The sequence below is a fragment of the Chrysemys picta genome, chromosome 14 (genome assembly GCF_011386835.1).
Source record: "Chrysemys picta bellii isolate R12L10 chromosome 14, ASM1138683v2, whole genome shotgun sequence".
Taxonomy (NCBI): Eukaryota; Metazoa; Chordata; order Testudines; family Emydidae; genus Chrysemys; species Chrysemys picta.
The window spans coordinates 14730487-14747939 of NC_088804.1; the positions used below are offsets into that span (position 1 = coordinate 14730487).

General features: G+C 46.0%; 1 protein-coding gene and 1 long non-coding RNA gene across 3 annotated transcripts in view; one reads left to right on the plus strand and one right to left on the minus strand.

Moving 5' to 3' along the window:
- Positions 1-10672, minus strand: part of LOC135975598 (uncharacterized) — a 13571-nt gene extending 2899 nt beyond the window's left edge. The window contains exons 1-3 of the long non-coding RNA XR_010592531.1: positions 5380-10672; positions 3468-3543; positions 1-1547 (exon numbers count right to left, since the gene is read on the minus strand). The exon at positions 1-1547 is cut by the window's left edge and continues 2899 nt beyond it. This is a non-coding gene — a long non-coding RNA (uncharacterized LOC135975598). The remainder of the gene's footprint in view (positions 1548-3467; positions 3544-5379) is intronic.
- Positions 10673-10814: 142 nt separating this feature from the next.
- IRX3 (iroquois homeobox 3) lies at positions 10815-15427 on the plus strand. Of its 2 annotated transcripts, XM_005289785.4 has the most exons (4): positions 10818-11384; positions 12547-13570; positions 14489-14555; positions 15234-15427. In XM_005289785.4, the coding sequence occupies exons 1-4, from the start codon at positions 11163-11165 to the stop codon at positions 15286-15288; spliced, it is 1368 nt and encodes a 455-aa protein (XP_005289842.1). In that variant the 5' UTR covers positions 10818-11162; the 3' UTR covers positions 15289-15427. The 2 variants fall into 2 exon arrangements, with proteins under 2 accessions (XP_005289843.1, XP_005289842.1); XM_005289786.4 differs by lacking the exon at positions 14489-14555 and having other exon boundaries at positions 10815-11384.
- The last annotated feature ends 2026 nt before the right edge of the window (positions 15428-17453 follow it).

Sequence of the window (17453 nt, forward strand, 5' to 3'; positions counted from 1 at the left end):
GAAGTTACCTATCCCGTCCTTACATATTTAGCTACTGTGTTGCAATGTGAAAGAGGCTCAATGGGGGAGGGAGGAACATTGCTGGCGAAAGCAAATCTTGCCAGTCAATAACAAACATTTTCTTATTTCCCCTGCAAAATAATTACTAGGAAAGCGCCCTTTGCTAGTGTGCTCTGGTGGAGCGGAAGGCGGGCTTTAAAAACACTGCATCCCTGGGCAATCGGGTTTTAGAAACGCATCGGTCTGTTTCAGCCTTTCCGGGAACTGATGTACATTCCATGCCCCCGTCCTCTCTTGCGTGCTCTGCCTTGACTCTCGCTTCCCCTACTCCACACTCCTACCCTGTGTCAGGACTGCTCCGCAGTCCTGTAACGGGCAACATCTGCCTCTGCTACGAGCTGCAACGTTATCTTTCCAAGGCTAATTCCAGAAGAGTTCTTTACACTGAAATGCTCACCCTTACTTACTTTCAGCAAATCACTGCTAGCCTTTGCAGGGATCAATAACACCGAACGATCGCATTTGACCCGTTTAAGAAAATAGCAATAACAGTAGCAACCATCCCTTGCACAGGTTTCAATATGCAGTGTGTACAATCCGTAAGGACATATGTATTATATTATCTCTGCACACAGAGTATAGTACTGAGCGCTAAAGTGCGTGTGTATTTAATCATGTACACATATTGTACTGTGATAGAAAACGCCGAAGCATTTTGTACGGTTTCCATATACGCATCAATACGGTCTAGGAACATATACCCTGTTCTGTTAATCTTCTCCTATAGTCTATCTTGAAACCGTCTTAGTTCAAGGGTTAGCAATTGACTGGGGGGTGGTGTAGAGAGAGAGGGTCCACAACAGGACTCTTTGAGAGGTGCTATAACTTAATAGTGCTACCAAATAAACCGCTAGATCAATCTCCAAAAACCCGGGCTCTGTTCTCCGATGTTCTGTCACCGTGGTTTGACTCTGTGCAAAGTTGCTATGATTGTAGTAAAGCCAGCAATCTTCCCTCAGGATCCCACCCAGAGTTAGTATCCAAAATTCCCTAAAACGGGTTTAGGGACTGTACAGCCTTGTAGAAATTCAGAACGGTTTGCTGCATGTCCTCTAAAGTAAAAGACAACCCCACTAAACACTGCTCTCTGAAACCTGCCTCCATATCATAGTCCCATATCCTCGCTGGCCTTATGCGAGCTTTTCACTGCGTCTCCTTTTCACCATCACTAAAAGGTTGCTGGCCCAATACTTTGTCTGTCCTCGTCTTTATAGGACTACGCTAATTAACGGGCCCTGGCGAAGTTTGGCTATTCCCATCCGTGTTCATTAGCGTTTCCATTTAGTTTAAGGTGGTTTCCAGTCCACTCTTTTTTTAACCAGTTCAGTTTACTTTTTGAATGTTATTTTCAGTCTATTTGTTCTTGTAAGTCGGGTTCAACCCCCCACTCCTCTCCATTTCTTCACCTGGCAACTGTAGAACAGTGGAGTCTGTTGAGGGGTCAAGTTTCTGGGCTGATGACAAATTCGGCATGTGCCGCGACATTCCTGTAATGAGGCAGCGGATAAAGGGCTTAGTGTGACCAACGTACAGAAAGGAACCTACCCAAATGGTGCCAATGTCAGGGATAAACCTGTTGAAGGGATAACTCTGCCCTCGACCAATTTGTGTTCCTAAACGTGATGTCAGGCAGGTGTGGGGGTTTATTCCTCCTCTCCCTTCTTCTCCTGCTCCTTTTAAGGAAATTTAGGGAATACGCCAGTTAGAGGAGAAGATTTTTTATTTTTATTTTATTTTTTGCACACCCACTTTCTTGTTGTTCCAAGGTCTATGCCGAATCGAATTTTAGTGTTGAATTTTTTAGGAGCCTCTCAGCGGCCAGTTATTTCGCAGAATATTTCCCTGGTATGAGGCCAGTGTGAGCTGCTGATGTTTTCAGCTGCCCTGGCGTATACAGGTATATCTGGAATGAGTGGGAGAGAAGTAAAAAAAATAGGGTGGAAGTTGGTTTTCCTCATCTACGCTCTAGATCGGTCAAGGTCTCCTCTTTCCTCTAGACCCAAGCAGCCCTTTCTTGTCGCTGTCTGACTCCTCCCTCCCTCCACACACCGACGGCTCAGGCTGCCTACATATTTCCTCCATGCTTATTGCTTTCTAAATTGTAATCTCTCTTCGTCGTCAAGGCTCAGAGAGGCAGCCTGTTTCCCACCCAGCCAGCCGAATGCCTTTGTAACCTAGTGGATTTTTGCAATGACCCACACCCGAAGATCTGGGGCAAAGGGTCTCCTCCTCCTTCTCCCCCTTTTCTCTTCCTCCTAGCAGAGGTTTGACACTTGGTAACCCGGTCCATGCCCCAGTGTCTGTGCTCTCTGGCTGAAGGCGAGAATCTCTATTGGAAATCAATGTGTGTCACGGTTTCAATAATGATGGCAGAGCTGTAAAAACTAGCCATGGAGAAAACAGCAGATAAACTGGGGCAAAGGCCACCAATACTGGGAGCGTGGGTCATGCTACCACCCGTCGCTTAGATCACTTCCCTTTCGGTGCTCGCTTTTAAAATACCTAGAAGCTTTTTGGGAGGAGGGGGGGGGAGGGAAATAAAGAGGGTGGAGCCCTTTGTGTCACCGGCTTTTTAAAAGCATCTTGCCTTTTCTAAGTATTAACACCATCTGGGGAAGTGGGAAACGGAACCGTGATTTTCTGTTCTCCTGCCTTGAAGAATTTGTGTCGTTCTCCTTAGTCATTTCCAAAAGCCAGAGCGAAGTGCCATACCAAGCACTCTCCTTACGGTCGGGGTACAAACAGTGTGTTAAACTGTCCTCCATTTGAAATGGCTGCATGAGTTTCAGACCCAAACGCCACCATTTGTAACATCTTCATGCAAACTTTCTGTACACGCCGGAGTTCATTTCAAATGTGTTCCAGGCCATTGTTTTATACAGCATTATGACCGATCCAACCACTTCCACCAAACAACAGATGCAGCCTCTAATGCAAATATTGCCATTTCCCTGCTGAATTAGCCTTGTCACTTAGCCCAGAAGCTGGCAGCGTCAAGCCAGCTTGCATTTTAATTTGGCCCTGAAGTTACTTATTTCATTATTGATCAAACATAATGCTGAATCAATGTTCATCTTGTTACCTGGGCCATTTCCATGTAATACAGTGATCGCACTGCCTGGAGTTACTCATTCCCATCCCAAAGTGACTTTACCATAAAATCAATGCTTGTTTGTTACTGATATAAGGCAGCAGCTATGGAATGAGGAGCAACTCAAGCAGTTATGCAATAGTAATCGCAGTATAAAAGTTGAGATAGAACATGTACCTGCACAATGGCTTTGATATTTAAATCAGAATGAGATTCTGATTAAAAATATCCTACCCCCGCTCAGGGAATGGAAAATCGCAGGTTGAGAGATGATGGGTTTTTTGATACCTTGGGCGTTGCCATCTGTAAAGGTTACCTTTCAAGCTAATGGAGAATTTGTTTCTGAATCCAAGTAGCATTCCAGGTGGATGTGGGTTGTAAGATCTTCGGGCCTGTTTGAATAAGTGTAATTAATACAATAATATTATTATAATTAGATTGCGTCTCCCGGGTGATGAATGTAGAATGACGAAATGTACAAGATGTCAAAGGTCAGGAGCTACTCTGTGGTATCTGGAATTACATACAAGGGAGGATTATCTTTTATTTTATACAAATTGACCATGTGGATCTGATAGCGTCAAAATGCCCGTCTACGTGCAAAGTCACCAAGCAAATATGTTGACTGGGGTCAGAAACATTTGATCCTGGTAGGGGTGATCGCTGTGGGGCAGGAGACGGGTTGTTAGTGCATTTGCGGACGACCCATTATCAGACCCCTTTGGGGCAGTGCAGTTTTTAAAAGAAGCCCGGGGGCGGGGGGGGGGGGGTAACGGCGGGAGTAAATTTACAAGGAGCACGGTTGGTTAATGCAGGCTCTCCCCAACCTGGCAGGGTTTCTACAGACCTATCGCAGGATCTCTAGTCTTGGGAAGCACGACATAAACCGACCCGAGTTTGGTGGTTTCGAATCATGCCATAACTTCAGCTAATCTAAGGGAGAGAGACGGGGGGCGAACGGGGGTGGCCGTGGCTGGTTGGTTGGGGCTTGGCAGCCCATGAGCTGGCCCTAGCAGGCTCTGTTTACACTGATCAGTTAACGCGTCCCTGTGGCATTTGTCTAGAGGCAGCTCGCGGGGGGAGGAAAGAAAGAACCCCCCCCCCCGCGCCCATCTCAGCCTCAGAGCAAGCATCAGAGATTTCACCGAGGACAAACAAGGGTAAATAGCAGCGTGCGGCAGGTGGGGGAATAATCAGGTCTAAAGTCCCTAATAAAACCCCAGGACCCCTGTTCAGCCCAAGATCAACAGAGGCTAATATTTACAAAGGAGCAGTGATGGGGGCACCTAAAGGACTAAAGCGACACTTGCAGCCCTGGCCTTCCCCATCAATTATTTCACTCAACTTCTCCAGCAGCCTCACTTTGTAGCCAGAGAGTCACTGGGCCAAACCTGTGTGTGTACGCCGTATAGTTTGTAATAGACGTGACTAGAATACAAACAACATAAAGAGTGCGCAAAATGGGTCTTTCTGGCTAGAGCTGCCTATTAACCGGCCCGCCTGATACTAAGTGTGATGGGTGAATCTTTGATTTCAGCTTTGAAAGGTCTAGAGGAAAACGGATAGGGGAACTTTCCCCATCAGCATTTGTACTTTCTACCTACTTTCCCCTCACCCAATAACCTCCCCTAGTTTATGAGCAAGGGAAACATCCCTCGCTGGATATCAAAGTAAAATAGCTACATTAACACAAAAGCCACTCATTTCCATGGACTATGGAAACTCTAACAGTGTACATAAAATCTATTGGCATAAAATTAGTGGATTGTACTAACAGATTATAAATCACCTAAATGGTCAAACCACAGATATGAATCACGAATTCCTATAAAGATTAATGTTTCCTAAGATTCGCAGTAATTATGCATTTTTGGACAAAAGCCTTCTCCCAATCTCTCAGTCCTGAACACGGCTTTTCTGAAGTCTTTCCAGCATTCGGTGTAGTTTCTAATAAACCATTTACCAAGGGAAAGGTTTTATTAACACCTCAAAAATCTATAAAATTTAAACAGAGAGAGAGAGAGAGAAAGGCAACAGATAGGAAGTTAGGTAACACAATACTGTGACCGACTGGCAACATTCCGAATACAAATCTGTAGAGCACCACAGAAAGCTCCTAGAAATGAAAGAGAAACAAGAATGCCGAGAGGCCAGCTTTTCCAAAGCGGTCGAGTCTTGTTTTCCAGAACTGCCCTGGAAGTCTAAAGCATCTGCTAATGGCCTCTTACCTTTGCTTAACCCTATATGGTAAATACTATAGCTTGCTATGTTAAACAAAAACAAAAACTATTCTGTGCAGAAAGGGGAACTATTCTGACAGGCGCTGCACAGAACTTTGGGAGTCTGAGAGGCACCAGTCTTCCATCTCGCCTCCATGGAGGACTGGAGATAATACTTAGGTCTACAGGTAACTAAGTCTGTTCTTATTCAATTTCCTTAAATGGCCGAGAGAGCACTTAAAAGCCCAGAGAGCTTCTGGCCAGCATTTTCTTATTAACTAATTTCACTTCGATCCTATTGAAGTGTATGCTTTATAACCTTCAAATGAACCTCTCCCTCCCTCCCTCTCTCTCTCCCCCCCCCCTAAAACAAAACCATTACCTTTTAATGATAGAATAAAGCTTTTAAAAATGTTGCTGCCTCCTTGGCTAATATTATAAAACGTGTGGCGCACAAATCGGTTTGAAACACACACCCCTATCGGGTTTTTTAACTACAGGGGGTGCGGCACCGATATGAAAATAGAACGTGGTCTCTTGTTGATGACAATTACTAAATACCTTTGAAATGGTCAGGGCTAGAGACGGCCCAGCTGCCATGGACAGAGGGCGCTAGAATGTTATTTGGCAGAGTTTCTTTATTTCGCTTTTGGGGGGGGGGGAATCTGTGTAACAATGGTTTTAAGATGGATACATATATTTACAATTTGAAAAGGGTTCTGCTGTTTCCTGGTAACGCTCCCCACAAATGGTAATAATAAAAGACGAAGTATTTTTTTTTCTCTCACCGTAGGTCATTAGATTTACAGACAAGGCACTAAATCATTTTAGCTCCCAAACCCCTTAAGGAAACACACACACATTCTGGCCCCCTCCCTTTTGTAAAGAAACCTTAGATAAGAGGAGACAAAACAAACGCAAAGGTTTTATGAATGTCTCCTTCTAATAGCTTACAAATAAAAAAAGTTGATGTCGGTTGTAAAACGCGAATTGTCAGTGGCCTCTTCCCAAAGCCTTCACATGAAGGGTCATTAATTGTGTTTTCTTTCCAAATCATATGTCACTGCAATTAACAGATTTTGATCAAGAGACTCCTTTAAGATTGATTCCATATGTGATAACGAATGTGCAGCTTGTTATCTATCTGTCGCCTTGGAATTATGGAAAAGCTTCAAACGTGTAATTTGAAGAGTCTTTTACTCAACTCTTTGATCTTTCCTTTTAGTTTTAACTCCTTTTTAACTGCCACCCTTTCCCTGATTTCACTTGTTTGTTTATACCCTGCCTTCCCTACCTCTAGGGCTTGTATATTGGCTGTGTGTTCAGTGTTTTCAGCCTTTTGTTTTCCCTCTGTGTTGATTGTGAAAATTGCCAACGCTTTGGCAATCCACAGTTCCTAATCAAGCAGTTATCATAATCGTCCCGGAAATTGGACTTCACAAGGGCAAGTAAGAGCCTAATTAAACTCACAGCTTCAGTGACAGCTTTTCAACAACTTCCAACCAGTAACACCCATTCTACCAGACTGGGGTCCTGAATTCAAAGTCTCGACGGGTTATCTGGGCCACAGTTCCCCTTTTTCCTAGCTAGTATCTCTAGAACTGTGGATGTTTATAGAGCGAGCGAGGGAGACGTTCAAAGGAAACAGAATAAAACATGGCACAGTGTCCACTTTATATAGTCTGCGACCTGATGTATCTGGGCGCAGCAGAATGTGAGTGGTACGAAATGTCAGGGCGATCAAGCCCATATAGGGTGTGACAGGATCTTTGATTCATTTATATACATATTAAATAACGGTCCAAATACTTCTGGGCAGGGATGTTTTATGCACAGGGCTTGCGTCCTGCCCGCAGAATTTCTTCTTGCGCCCACAGAAGGACTGAGGCTCTGTTTGCGTGGGGAGAAGCGAAAGCCGCAGCAGCTTCGGTACAAATGAACAGAAATCCAGCGCACGCTTCTTGGTCTCACTCCGCATTTTCCTTATTACAGGGTCCCGGCTTCGGCCTCAGAGCTTGGAGTCAAGGAGGCTCTGTTGAAGTTTGAGGAGATTTGGTTTTAGCTCAGTGAGCGTGTGAGTGAGCCGGGGAGGGAGGGAAGTAGACCCAGGGAGGGAGAGTATGGATGTTTGGGGTAATAAATCAGAAGCAGCTCTCCCAGCTTTGACAGATCCCGGCCAGAAGACACGTGTCTGTCCGGAGTAGGAGCGCTGCACAGAGACAAGCCGGCTGACCTGGGGGAGCAGCAGATACTTTCAGTCCTATTGGCTTTAGCCAGCTTGCCCCTGAATAGGTTTCTTCTCCATCTGGGCAGGCACATTCGCTGCTAGACAGCTGCAGGGTTCACTTTATTTCTCCTGTCTGTTGCCAGATGTTTAGCAAAATGTGTCCCACTTCTCTGCTTTGCATCCGTCTGCCGTCTATTATTTTTTTCTCTCTTCCACCCTTCCTTCAGCGTTGCTTTTTTCTTCCTTCCCACTCTTTAGCTCTGCCTGGTTTGAAGGCAAGGCTGCTGTTTTAATGGCTCCACGCTTAGCAAGTTCCCTGCCCCATCCGCAGCCCTCTCCCTAGGCGGCACGGGCTGTCACATGCTGGTGTTTCCATCCTCCCGGTGCCATGTGCGTTTCTGGCCGGGGAGATGCTTTGAACATTCCCCTGCCATAGTTCGGCTGGTGTCTTTTCTCTCCCCTGCTCCTGGTGGTTGTTTTTCGGGTTTCTTTTGAACCTCTCCGCTTAACAGCGATAGCTTTGCAGATTTCTCCTCCAGTCCATTTGGTGCGGCTACATTTCCTGTCCGTTTCTTTCCCATTAATAAACCATCATTCATCCTCATCCTGACCTGAATTCATTCGCCCCCATAAATTTCTCGCCTCCCATATTCCCTCTGTCAGGGCTTGCATTTGCTCTCACGTATCTTCAATCTCACTTCTTTTCTACGTGCTGTTTGATAGTAGGGTGAATTTCTACATTTTTATTTCACCTGGGTAGCGGCGGTTTCTCTCCCCCCCACACACACACACAGGCTTTTGGTTTTATCTGCACTTTAAAGTGCCAAAGAAACCCAGATTCCTTCTCTATACTATAGTCAGCTTCTACTAATGTCAGTCATGAATTAGAATCAGTACAACAATCCATGTCGAACACGTGTATTTTCCCGTTCGGGATGAACTTATATTGATTGTATTGTTGATTAAAAATCTATCTTGATGACACAAGACAGTAGGATGAGATAATAAAATAATCTTGCCAGCTTCATAAACTCAGTAAATGAGCAGTAGTGATGTCAATCGTGAAGCCACAATAAAAATACGCGTCAGATGCGTTAGGTCTGGGCTGTGTGTATGCAAATCTATCATGTGTGAGTGTGGGTACAATATGTAATATGTATGTAGACTAGTAGGTAGAATTATGGGGCTACCTGCTGAGAATTGAGCAAATGAAAATTAATTTCTCTGACACTTTTACCTTTCCTCCCTCCCCCGTATAAAATACATTCCTAAAAGTTGTGTTCCGCTTTGAAGCTATTTCCAAACCTTCTAAGAATCGCAGCGATCAAACCTTGCAATTGTACAGAGAATTAAAAGAAACAAGGACACAGGCTTCACTCACTACTTTCCTTTTGAATTAAAAAGAAACAAACATACAACTGAATTTAATATTATCTCCATTACATTATATTATAAAAACCTATTACAAGAGCAAAGTTGAATAGGAGAAAATAAATTCCTCCAACCCAGAGTTGTTTTTGAGCTAGATTAGCAGATAGGGGATGCTATAAAGATGAACTTAATACGTTTAGAGATGTTTCCTACAGATTTTCATATATTGATTCAGGGAATTTTAATTCTGGGTCTTGCTTTGCCATAATCCGTATTTATTACAAGATGATATAGTTTTATTATAGCAAGCTATGAAGGTCGATTCCTTTAACTGTATAATCTGACATGAATTTCATTTTTTAAAGAAATGCAGTTGTAAAAAGCCATACTGTGAGCGCAGTTATTATACTGTAGCTAAATCATATTTTAATGGTAATAAATCCACAAAGTATTCAAAAACATGGGAGAATATGATTAAATGACTCTCCAGCATAACAAATATAAACGCCCCAGAAGAACCTTCAGAGGTTTGTTTTTAATTCATTTAATTCCAAAAAAGCAACAGTGGTAAATTCAGAATTTTGCTCTAACAAGTCTTAACTCTACAGGTTGCCAACACTTTTTATGTTCCATTTACTCGAGCCCTCCAACACAACGGTAACAAGTCAGGAGATACCTTTTCTTTCAAGACACCCACTTTGTCTTAAATGCATTTTAACTCCTCTTAAAACGCTACAATTACAATCCACACGCTGGTTGCAGAAAAACAGTATCTCAAACTGCGTTGATCATAAAATAAGGTTATCCAGTAATTAAAACACATTTCGACTTGCTCCCAGTAACTCTTTAAAACATTATGGCACTACACCCATTGCAATTGTTCTGTGTCCCAGGTAAGGCTGCACGTGTAGTGATTCAGAACAGAGGGACTAAGCAAAATGATCATAAATTTCCTAATTAGAGATTTCGCACCAAGACAAAAAGGTGTTAATTAGTTTAATTCCAGTGCCTGTCATTGTCCCTTTCTTCACACCACGTATTTACTAATGGCCCAGAGGGCTGCTCCCGTCTCTTCTTTGTTAGGATTTTAATTTGCCTTCTTTTCTGCCTTTGATGTAAAATTGTGACCCTACAACTCTTTGAAGTCTCTTATTAGGAAGAAAATTAACTTCACTTTTTCACTGTATCTGCCCACAGTTAGGCTAGACAAATAATGTAGAGAACTCCTTAAAGATTCAGAATTAGGAAATTTCAAACTGTCTCTGGAAATGCAAATTACAAAATCTAATAGACTTTAAATCTATATTAGGAGATGTAACCCATGCTAGGGCCGGGGGAAAGGGGAGGAGTAGGGGGAGGGAATATCTTAATAAAGAAAACAAAAATGAACCTACACTATAAGGTTGTAAACGTAAAATTCTGCAAGGAAAGAGGCTTTATTTAAATACTTCACATAACTTTTTGTTCTCTTTCCTGCTTGCAATTTTCCAACAGTTGCCAACCCCAGCTTCCTAATTCTTTTATTTCGGGGGGGGGGGGGGACAAGGGGGCTATGAAAAAATAATTGTGTGTATCTCTCTCTATATAATACATATATAAATTATAAAACCGTAGGGCAGGGTTTAAACCTTTGTAAAACACAGAACTGATTGGCGATTGCTAAAACGAGATTTGAAAGCAACTCAAATAAAAGATCGCGACGTCAGTAAACAGATTTAGAGAAGGGGAGGAAAGAAAAAAAAGCTAGTGACAAACCCAGGGAGAGAGCTCTGGGCAGGAGAGGGAGAGAGAGAGAGAGACTTAAAAGAAATAGGAGGGGCTTGCGAGAGACTAGAAATGTCAATCAGAACCCAGAGTCCCAATAATCTCAGGCAATCTGTTAGGACCTGACCTGAGTCCACTCAGATCAATAGGAAAAGTGAGAGAAGAAAGAAGCGATCGGATCGTGTACAGCAGCGGCCGGAGAGCGAGAGGAGGAAGCTCACGGCCTCTCCAACACCCCTCTCTCCCCCTCCCCTCCCCACCCATGTCTGCAAGAGTTTGCGGGAGGCACTGAAAAGTGCAGACAGCCAGCAAGGGCGAGCGAGCCAGCTCCCTCCTCTTCTACAAGCCCTTCTACTTTCTCTCCTTTCTCTCCTTTTTTTCTCCCCCCCTCCTCCTCCTTTCCCCCCCTCCCCTACCCCCTCTGCCCACCATGTCTTTCCCCCAGCTGGGCTACCAGTATATCAGGCCGATTTACCCCTCTGAGCGCCAGGGGAGCGGCAGCGCTCGAAGCGGGACAGAGCTCACCCCGTCCGGTACTCTCTCCAATGTTTTATCCTCCATGTACGGAGCGCCTTACGCCGCCGCCGCGGCAGCTCAAGGATATGGTGCTTTCCTGCCCTACACCGCCGAGCTCCCCATCTTCCCGCAGCTGGTAAGAGCCGCACAGACCCCCCCTGGCCAACCTCCGCCCGCATCCTCCACCCCCCCATGCCCCTGGCTCGCCCTCTGCCTTGAGGGGGCTTGTTTGTGTTTTCGGAACGATTCGGCTTTGGCCTTTGCGGAGGAGCGATTGGCACTAGCAGGAGTGGAGAACCGGGGCGAATCTTTCCAAGGAAATCCGACTTGCCTGCCTTCCTGTCGCCTTAGCAAGCCCCCGATTGTTTTATAACCGAGCGACCATCTTCACCTGGATCTAATGCTTTCGATGGGGGGGCAACAGGGGGGGGGGAGTGGGGGAAAGGAAGGTTTTTTGGTGGTTGGTTTTTTTTTTTTTTTTACATTGCTTTCTGTTTGTGTGAAGCCGGGACAAGCAATACCGACTTAAGGACACGTTTCCACGTTGGCAGGATTTTAATGATTAAGGAGAAGAACAATGATCTATTTTGATTTTATTTTTATTTTTTGGTGGCCGGTTAAAAGTAAGGCAGGTAAAGGGGGGCAGGGTTAAGAACTTTAAACAAACAAAAGTGGGGGGCTTGTTGTTTCTTGCTGCGCCCAGGCTGGTTTGATAGGGGTGACAATCCGCCGGCGGTGTGAACTGCCGGGAAAAGAGAAAGATTCACGCACCGAAAGAGGGGCCTGGTTGAATTTCTGCCGGGAGAGATTTTGATTGACAGTTTCGGCTTGTGCTCTTAGGGGTCTCCGAAAGGCTTTAGAAGTGTTTTATAAACAGCACGTCACGCTACGGGGGCCGCTGCACTGGCCGCTGGCTGGCTGCGTTGTTGTTGTTACAGAGGGTGTGTGTGTGTGTGTCGGTGTGTGAGTGCGCGGCTGTCTGCGCGCCCATTTTTATAAAAGCGGTTGCAAAGTTGCAAAGTGGGGCTGCAAAGGCAGGTCGGGGTCTCCCGCTCGGCGGGGGACGGCACCCCGCAAACGGGGCCGCCTAGGCAGCTCTGCGCGCTGCCTTTACAGCCAGGGAGAGACCGGGCCCCTTTCACTGCTGTCTGAAAAATCATCAAGCGCCCCCAAGCCCTGGCGGGGGCTCCCCGCACACCTGCCCAGTGGCCCGGGACATCTCGGGGAGGGGAAATCCATCCAGAGCCCTATTCTCCCCCCCTGAAACCTTTCTCTCTCCTTCTCCCCGCTGGCTCTAGGGTGCCCAGTACGAGCTGAAGGACAGCCCCGGCGTCCAGCACCCGGCCTTCCCTCACCACCACCCCGCTTTCTACCCCTATGGGCAGTACCAGTTCGGGGACCCGTCCCGGCCCAAGAACGCCACCCGGGAGAGCACCAGCACCCTCAAGGCCTGGCTGAACGAGCACCGCAAGAACCCCTACCCCACCAAGGGCGAGAAGATCATGCTGGCCATCATCACCAAAATGACCCTCACCCAGGTCTCCACCTGGTTCGCCAACGCCCGGCGGCGGCTCAAAAAGGAGAATAAAATGACCTGGGCGCCCCGCAGCCGGACGGACGAGGAGGGCAACTCCTACGGGAGCGACCACGAGGGGGAAGAGGACAAGCGGGAGGACGAGGAGGAGATCGACCTGGAGAACATCGACACGGAGCACATGGAGAGCCACAAGGACGAGCTGGAGGAGGACCCCGATCTGCTGCACTCCGACTCCAAGACGGACTCGGAAGGCTCCGAGGGCTTCGAGGACTTGCCCGGCTCCGAGGAGCGCTTCCTCAAGGCCATGGAGGGGGAGCGCCCCCACCCGCCCGCCGGGGGGCTGGAGCCCCTCAAGCTGCCCCACCAGCAGCACCGCCTCTCCCCGCCTGCCCCGGCCTCGCCCCCGACGGAGGGCAGCTTAGCCAGCGCGGGGCAGAAGCCCAAGATCTGGTCCCTGGCTGAGACGGCCACCAGCCCGGACAACCCCCGCAAGTCCCCCGGGGGCGGCAGCGGCTGCTCCCCCCCAGCGGCGGCCCCCCAGAGCTTGCCGCTGGCCCCGCCTCCGCCCCACAGACTCGTCTCCTCCTGTCCGCTGGGCAAGTTTCCCAACTGGACCAGCCGGGCTTTCTCGGCCCACCACCACCATCCGCACCCGCTCACCTTACTGAACACTCCCCACCTGCTGGGACTCGGGGCCACCCCCGGCGCAGCCTCCAGTGCTGCAGCCATCGCTGCCTTCTCCAGACCCGCCGACCAGGCTCAGAGCACGGACTCCGCTGGAACAGGTGATGGCTAAGGGGTCTCCTGGACCTGGGGGCTGGGTGGGGGGCAGAGTGTGGGGAGAGGTGGAGGGGCAGAGCTCAAGAGGCCCCCCCTACCCTGCGGGCAGAGAAACTCCCCTCCTGCCACTGTCCCTTGCTGGCTGGATTCCCCCACCACCACACACACACACACACACACACACACAGACAATCAGCGCTTCCCTTTTGGGCTGAATTTTGATCCCTTTGACTCATCTCGGAGCAGCTACATAGAGGGCTGGGGGACCCATCAACCCAGAAATGGCTAGTTTTAAAAAAAATGAAACGACCCCAATGCTTAAAATCCCAACTCTTCCAAATTACTAGCAGCCCAAGAAAGGGGCGGGTGGGGGAACTGAATAGAAAAATGATAATTGGTTAATTTATAACTTCTTCTTTGTTTTTAATGGTAAAATTCTTCTAGCTTGGCTAGCGGGGCCAGTTATGTTTCAGGGCTAGTTCTCGATGTTGTTGCTTGTGTTTGTTTATATTTTGAACGTCTACTTCTAATTTAGCGTTACTTGTGATGCAATGCAGTGACCTGCAAGTCTGAATTGTATAGTTGTCAGTCGCAATACAGTCACTTACTGTGTTTCACATGGAAGAGAATAAATAGGCGGTGCTAGTTCCTTTTTAATGTAACGCGGCGACGCTATTTATTTCGTAAAAATAATTACTTGCCACCAACGGAGATTTTTGTTGTTGTTGCTGCTAACATGGTCATTGCTGGAACTCTTTTATGGGGAAGACTGGCGCTGAGACTTGCGTCAGTACTTTACAGTCACTTCTACAGTCAACCAATCCTTCCCCCTAAGCAACAATGTTATCCCCAGCGGCTTAATTCGGGGACGTGGAAAAAAGAGAGGGGGTTTAAAAAGGAACATTTTTTTCTTCTGTTTTTAGATCGATCTAGTGCCTTGGAAGTAGAGAAAAAGTTAATAAAGACAGCTTTCCAGCCAGTTCAGAGGCGGTAAGAGATTACTTCCTCAGTCTCCTATGGATATATATATATAGAGAGAGAGTTGTAAATAGATCATTTTCTCTGCTACTTTAGCTCCCTTTACAGTATCTAGTCATAAGGAAGGAGCTTTTTCTTCCCCGAAGCGGTTTGTGGGGGTGTTATGATCATTTTTAATGTATAAGTATTGTTGACTTTGCAATTTAGTATTCCAGACTTTGCAAAGGATTCCTTGTGCAATGCAAAGTTGCATCAGGCACTTCTTGATTTGTGGGCTTACTATTTTTGTTTGTGTTAAAATAAATAGGCAACGCAGCAGGAATAGTTACCATAGTCCTTATCCCTTAAATAGTGCAGGTAAAAATCAGGCCTGGATAAAAACAAAGGGGGAATTCAGTGAATAGTAGCAAAAGATACTGGACGGGTGGTGGGATACAAGAAACTTAAGCCTCATTCGGGCATAACTCCCACTCAAGTCAATGACACTTTGGCCGGGAAAAAACGGATTGGGCCCATTCTACATCACAGCTAATTAAAATGGGTATAAAGTTTATAGACATTTTTAATATTTATATTTAACTATTTTTATTAAAAACAACAAAATGCTATCTCAAGTTAAAAATCAACTGTGCCAATTAAGCCTGAATAGAAATCCTATTAAATATTTCTTCTGTGTCATTTTTTTTCCAGGCCCCAGAACCAACTTGATGCAGCTATGGTTCTATCAGCGTTGTCATCATCATAGTTAATTTTTATTATTATTATTATTAATATTGTAATGATTGTGTAAAAAAAAACAAAAACAACAACAAAAAACTCTGTATAGTTACAACTTGTAAGCATGTCCGTATATTAAAATTAAAAAAAAAAAAAAAAAAAAAAAAGAGAGAGAAAGAAAGAAAAGAAACCGCTTCTGTACTATCATCTGGATTAGCTGAGTTCGTGAGGTTTTTTTGGAAGTCCAGTGAGAATTAGGTGTCTCGATTTTTTTTTGTATATACAGTAAAAATGTACATATGTGTGAACCAAATTGTACAAGAAAGTATATATTTTGGCTAATAAATAAACTGTTGCCACTTTGACTACATTCTCTTCCGCCACCAATGGAGTTACTTCCCTCCCTCTATTTTTTAAACCTGAAAAGGTGGCTTGGAGAATTTAAAATAGGCCCGTTTCTGCCGATTCTATATGTTTTGCCTGCTCAAAACTTCTCTGGAAGGCGGAAGGAGTTTGGGGGTAGAGGATCGAGTCGTAAAATACAGGATAAAGGGCGAGGGGGGGAAATGATAGGGGAGACAATGGGAACGCGGCCGAGGAAAGGCAGGGTTGCGGAGAGGCATTTCTTTCTCGGGTCTCTCGTAGGGGAGACACTGAAGTTCCATGTCGGGGGGCTAGCACCACGTCCTTTCGGGGGTAGCGTTTTAATAGTGGGCGAGATTTAGGAGCCAGTGATGGGGGGAAACCCCTACAGAAACAGGAGCCCTCTTCAATTATTTGCCAAAAAAAAAGAAAAAAAAGACCTTTGTGCTTGCCCCCGGCTCATTCCTGGCAGAGCTCCGAGGGAAGGCCAGGCTTTTCGGGGTGTATTTTCGTGGGTACAGACCGTGGAGAGGGTGGGGGTGCGGGGATTGCCAAGGCGAAAGCTAAAGGACTCAAGAGCAAAGCCTGTTTCAGAGGCTGGACAAACTGGGAGTGAGCTCCGGCGTGGAAGCTGGGCTGGGATCTGAGGGCTGGGGAAGGCTGGATCGCTATTTTACACGATTCTATTATATTTATTATGCTACCTTTTCTATTTCTAAAGGCCTTTCCCAGCAAGTGATAGGGGGAAGGGGTGTCTTCGTGGTAATGAGCCCAGGGAATTGGTGAAATCTGGAACTGGAACGCCCTCTACAGGAGGAAAACACCCTTTCTCTCCTGCAGGCACCCTTGAAAAACATCACACCTATACAATTACCTCGCCCTCTTCCCACCCCAACAACAACTGGCAACATTTTTATTTTTTTTTAAATAGTTTCTTTTCCTGTCTTCTTTTGTCGTGCGTTCACGGTTTTTCTTTGAACGGTCTGGCGGTTATTTGCTTGTTTAAGAATCACAGCTGCTTTGGCTTCCAAAACCAATGGCCATGTAAATTACAGCTCTAGACTGGGGAGGGGAGGGTGATTTAAAAATCCCCTGGGGAAAAGTAGAAGGGGGTGGGGAGGCGTGAGTCTGGCGACCTTTCACTTGGTGAGCAATGGCTTTCTGGAAGCAGCTCAACTGTGATCTATGACCCCCCCCTTATTACTCGGTGTTAGCTATCGCTGCCCTCCCCCATACAAGTGGCAGTTGAATCATGGAGTAAGGGAGGTTTGATTTAAAGAAAACTTTCGAGAGCCTCAAAGTCATAGAAGTCAGACTAGAGAAGAGCGTTGCAGTCTGTCCCTGGGAGGTGACTGCTTATGTAGGAAACCAGCTACACAGCAAGTTCAATGAATGGCAGCAAAACAACAACAGAAGGGGGAGGAGTCTTTGGTTTGACCTCTTTCTTTGTGCATTTCTTGGTGAGTTTCTGTGTTGAGTGAAGGTGGCTTTTTAAGTGCTACCTAGACATTTAAGGAATTGGAGACGGGGCCCGGCTACTCTTTTACATGATATTATTTAAAATAAAGATGGTTTGTCTTCTGCCAGCAGTAAAATAATGACAATAATTAATAGTATTTGGTATGGTTACAATTTGTTGTGAAGCTGCCCTGCTGCAGGAGTGGTAAAACTTACTGGATCACCATGTGAATAAGTTATTGATGGGATGAATTCATATCATATGGGTAATATAGCTCTCTGTATACAATATGCAAAGCTTTTAGAACCTGCACCGCAGCTAGGGTGACCAGATGTCCCGATTTTATAGGGACATTCCCGATTTGCGGGACT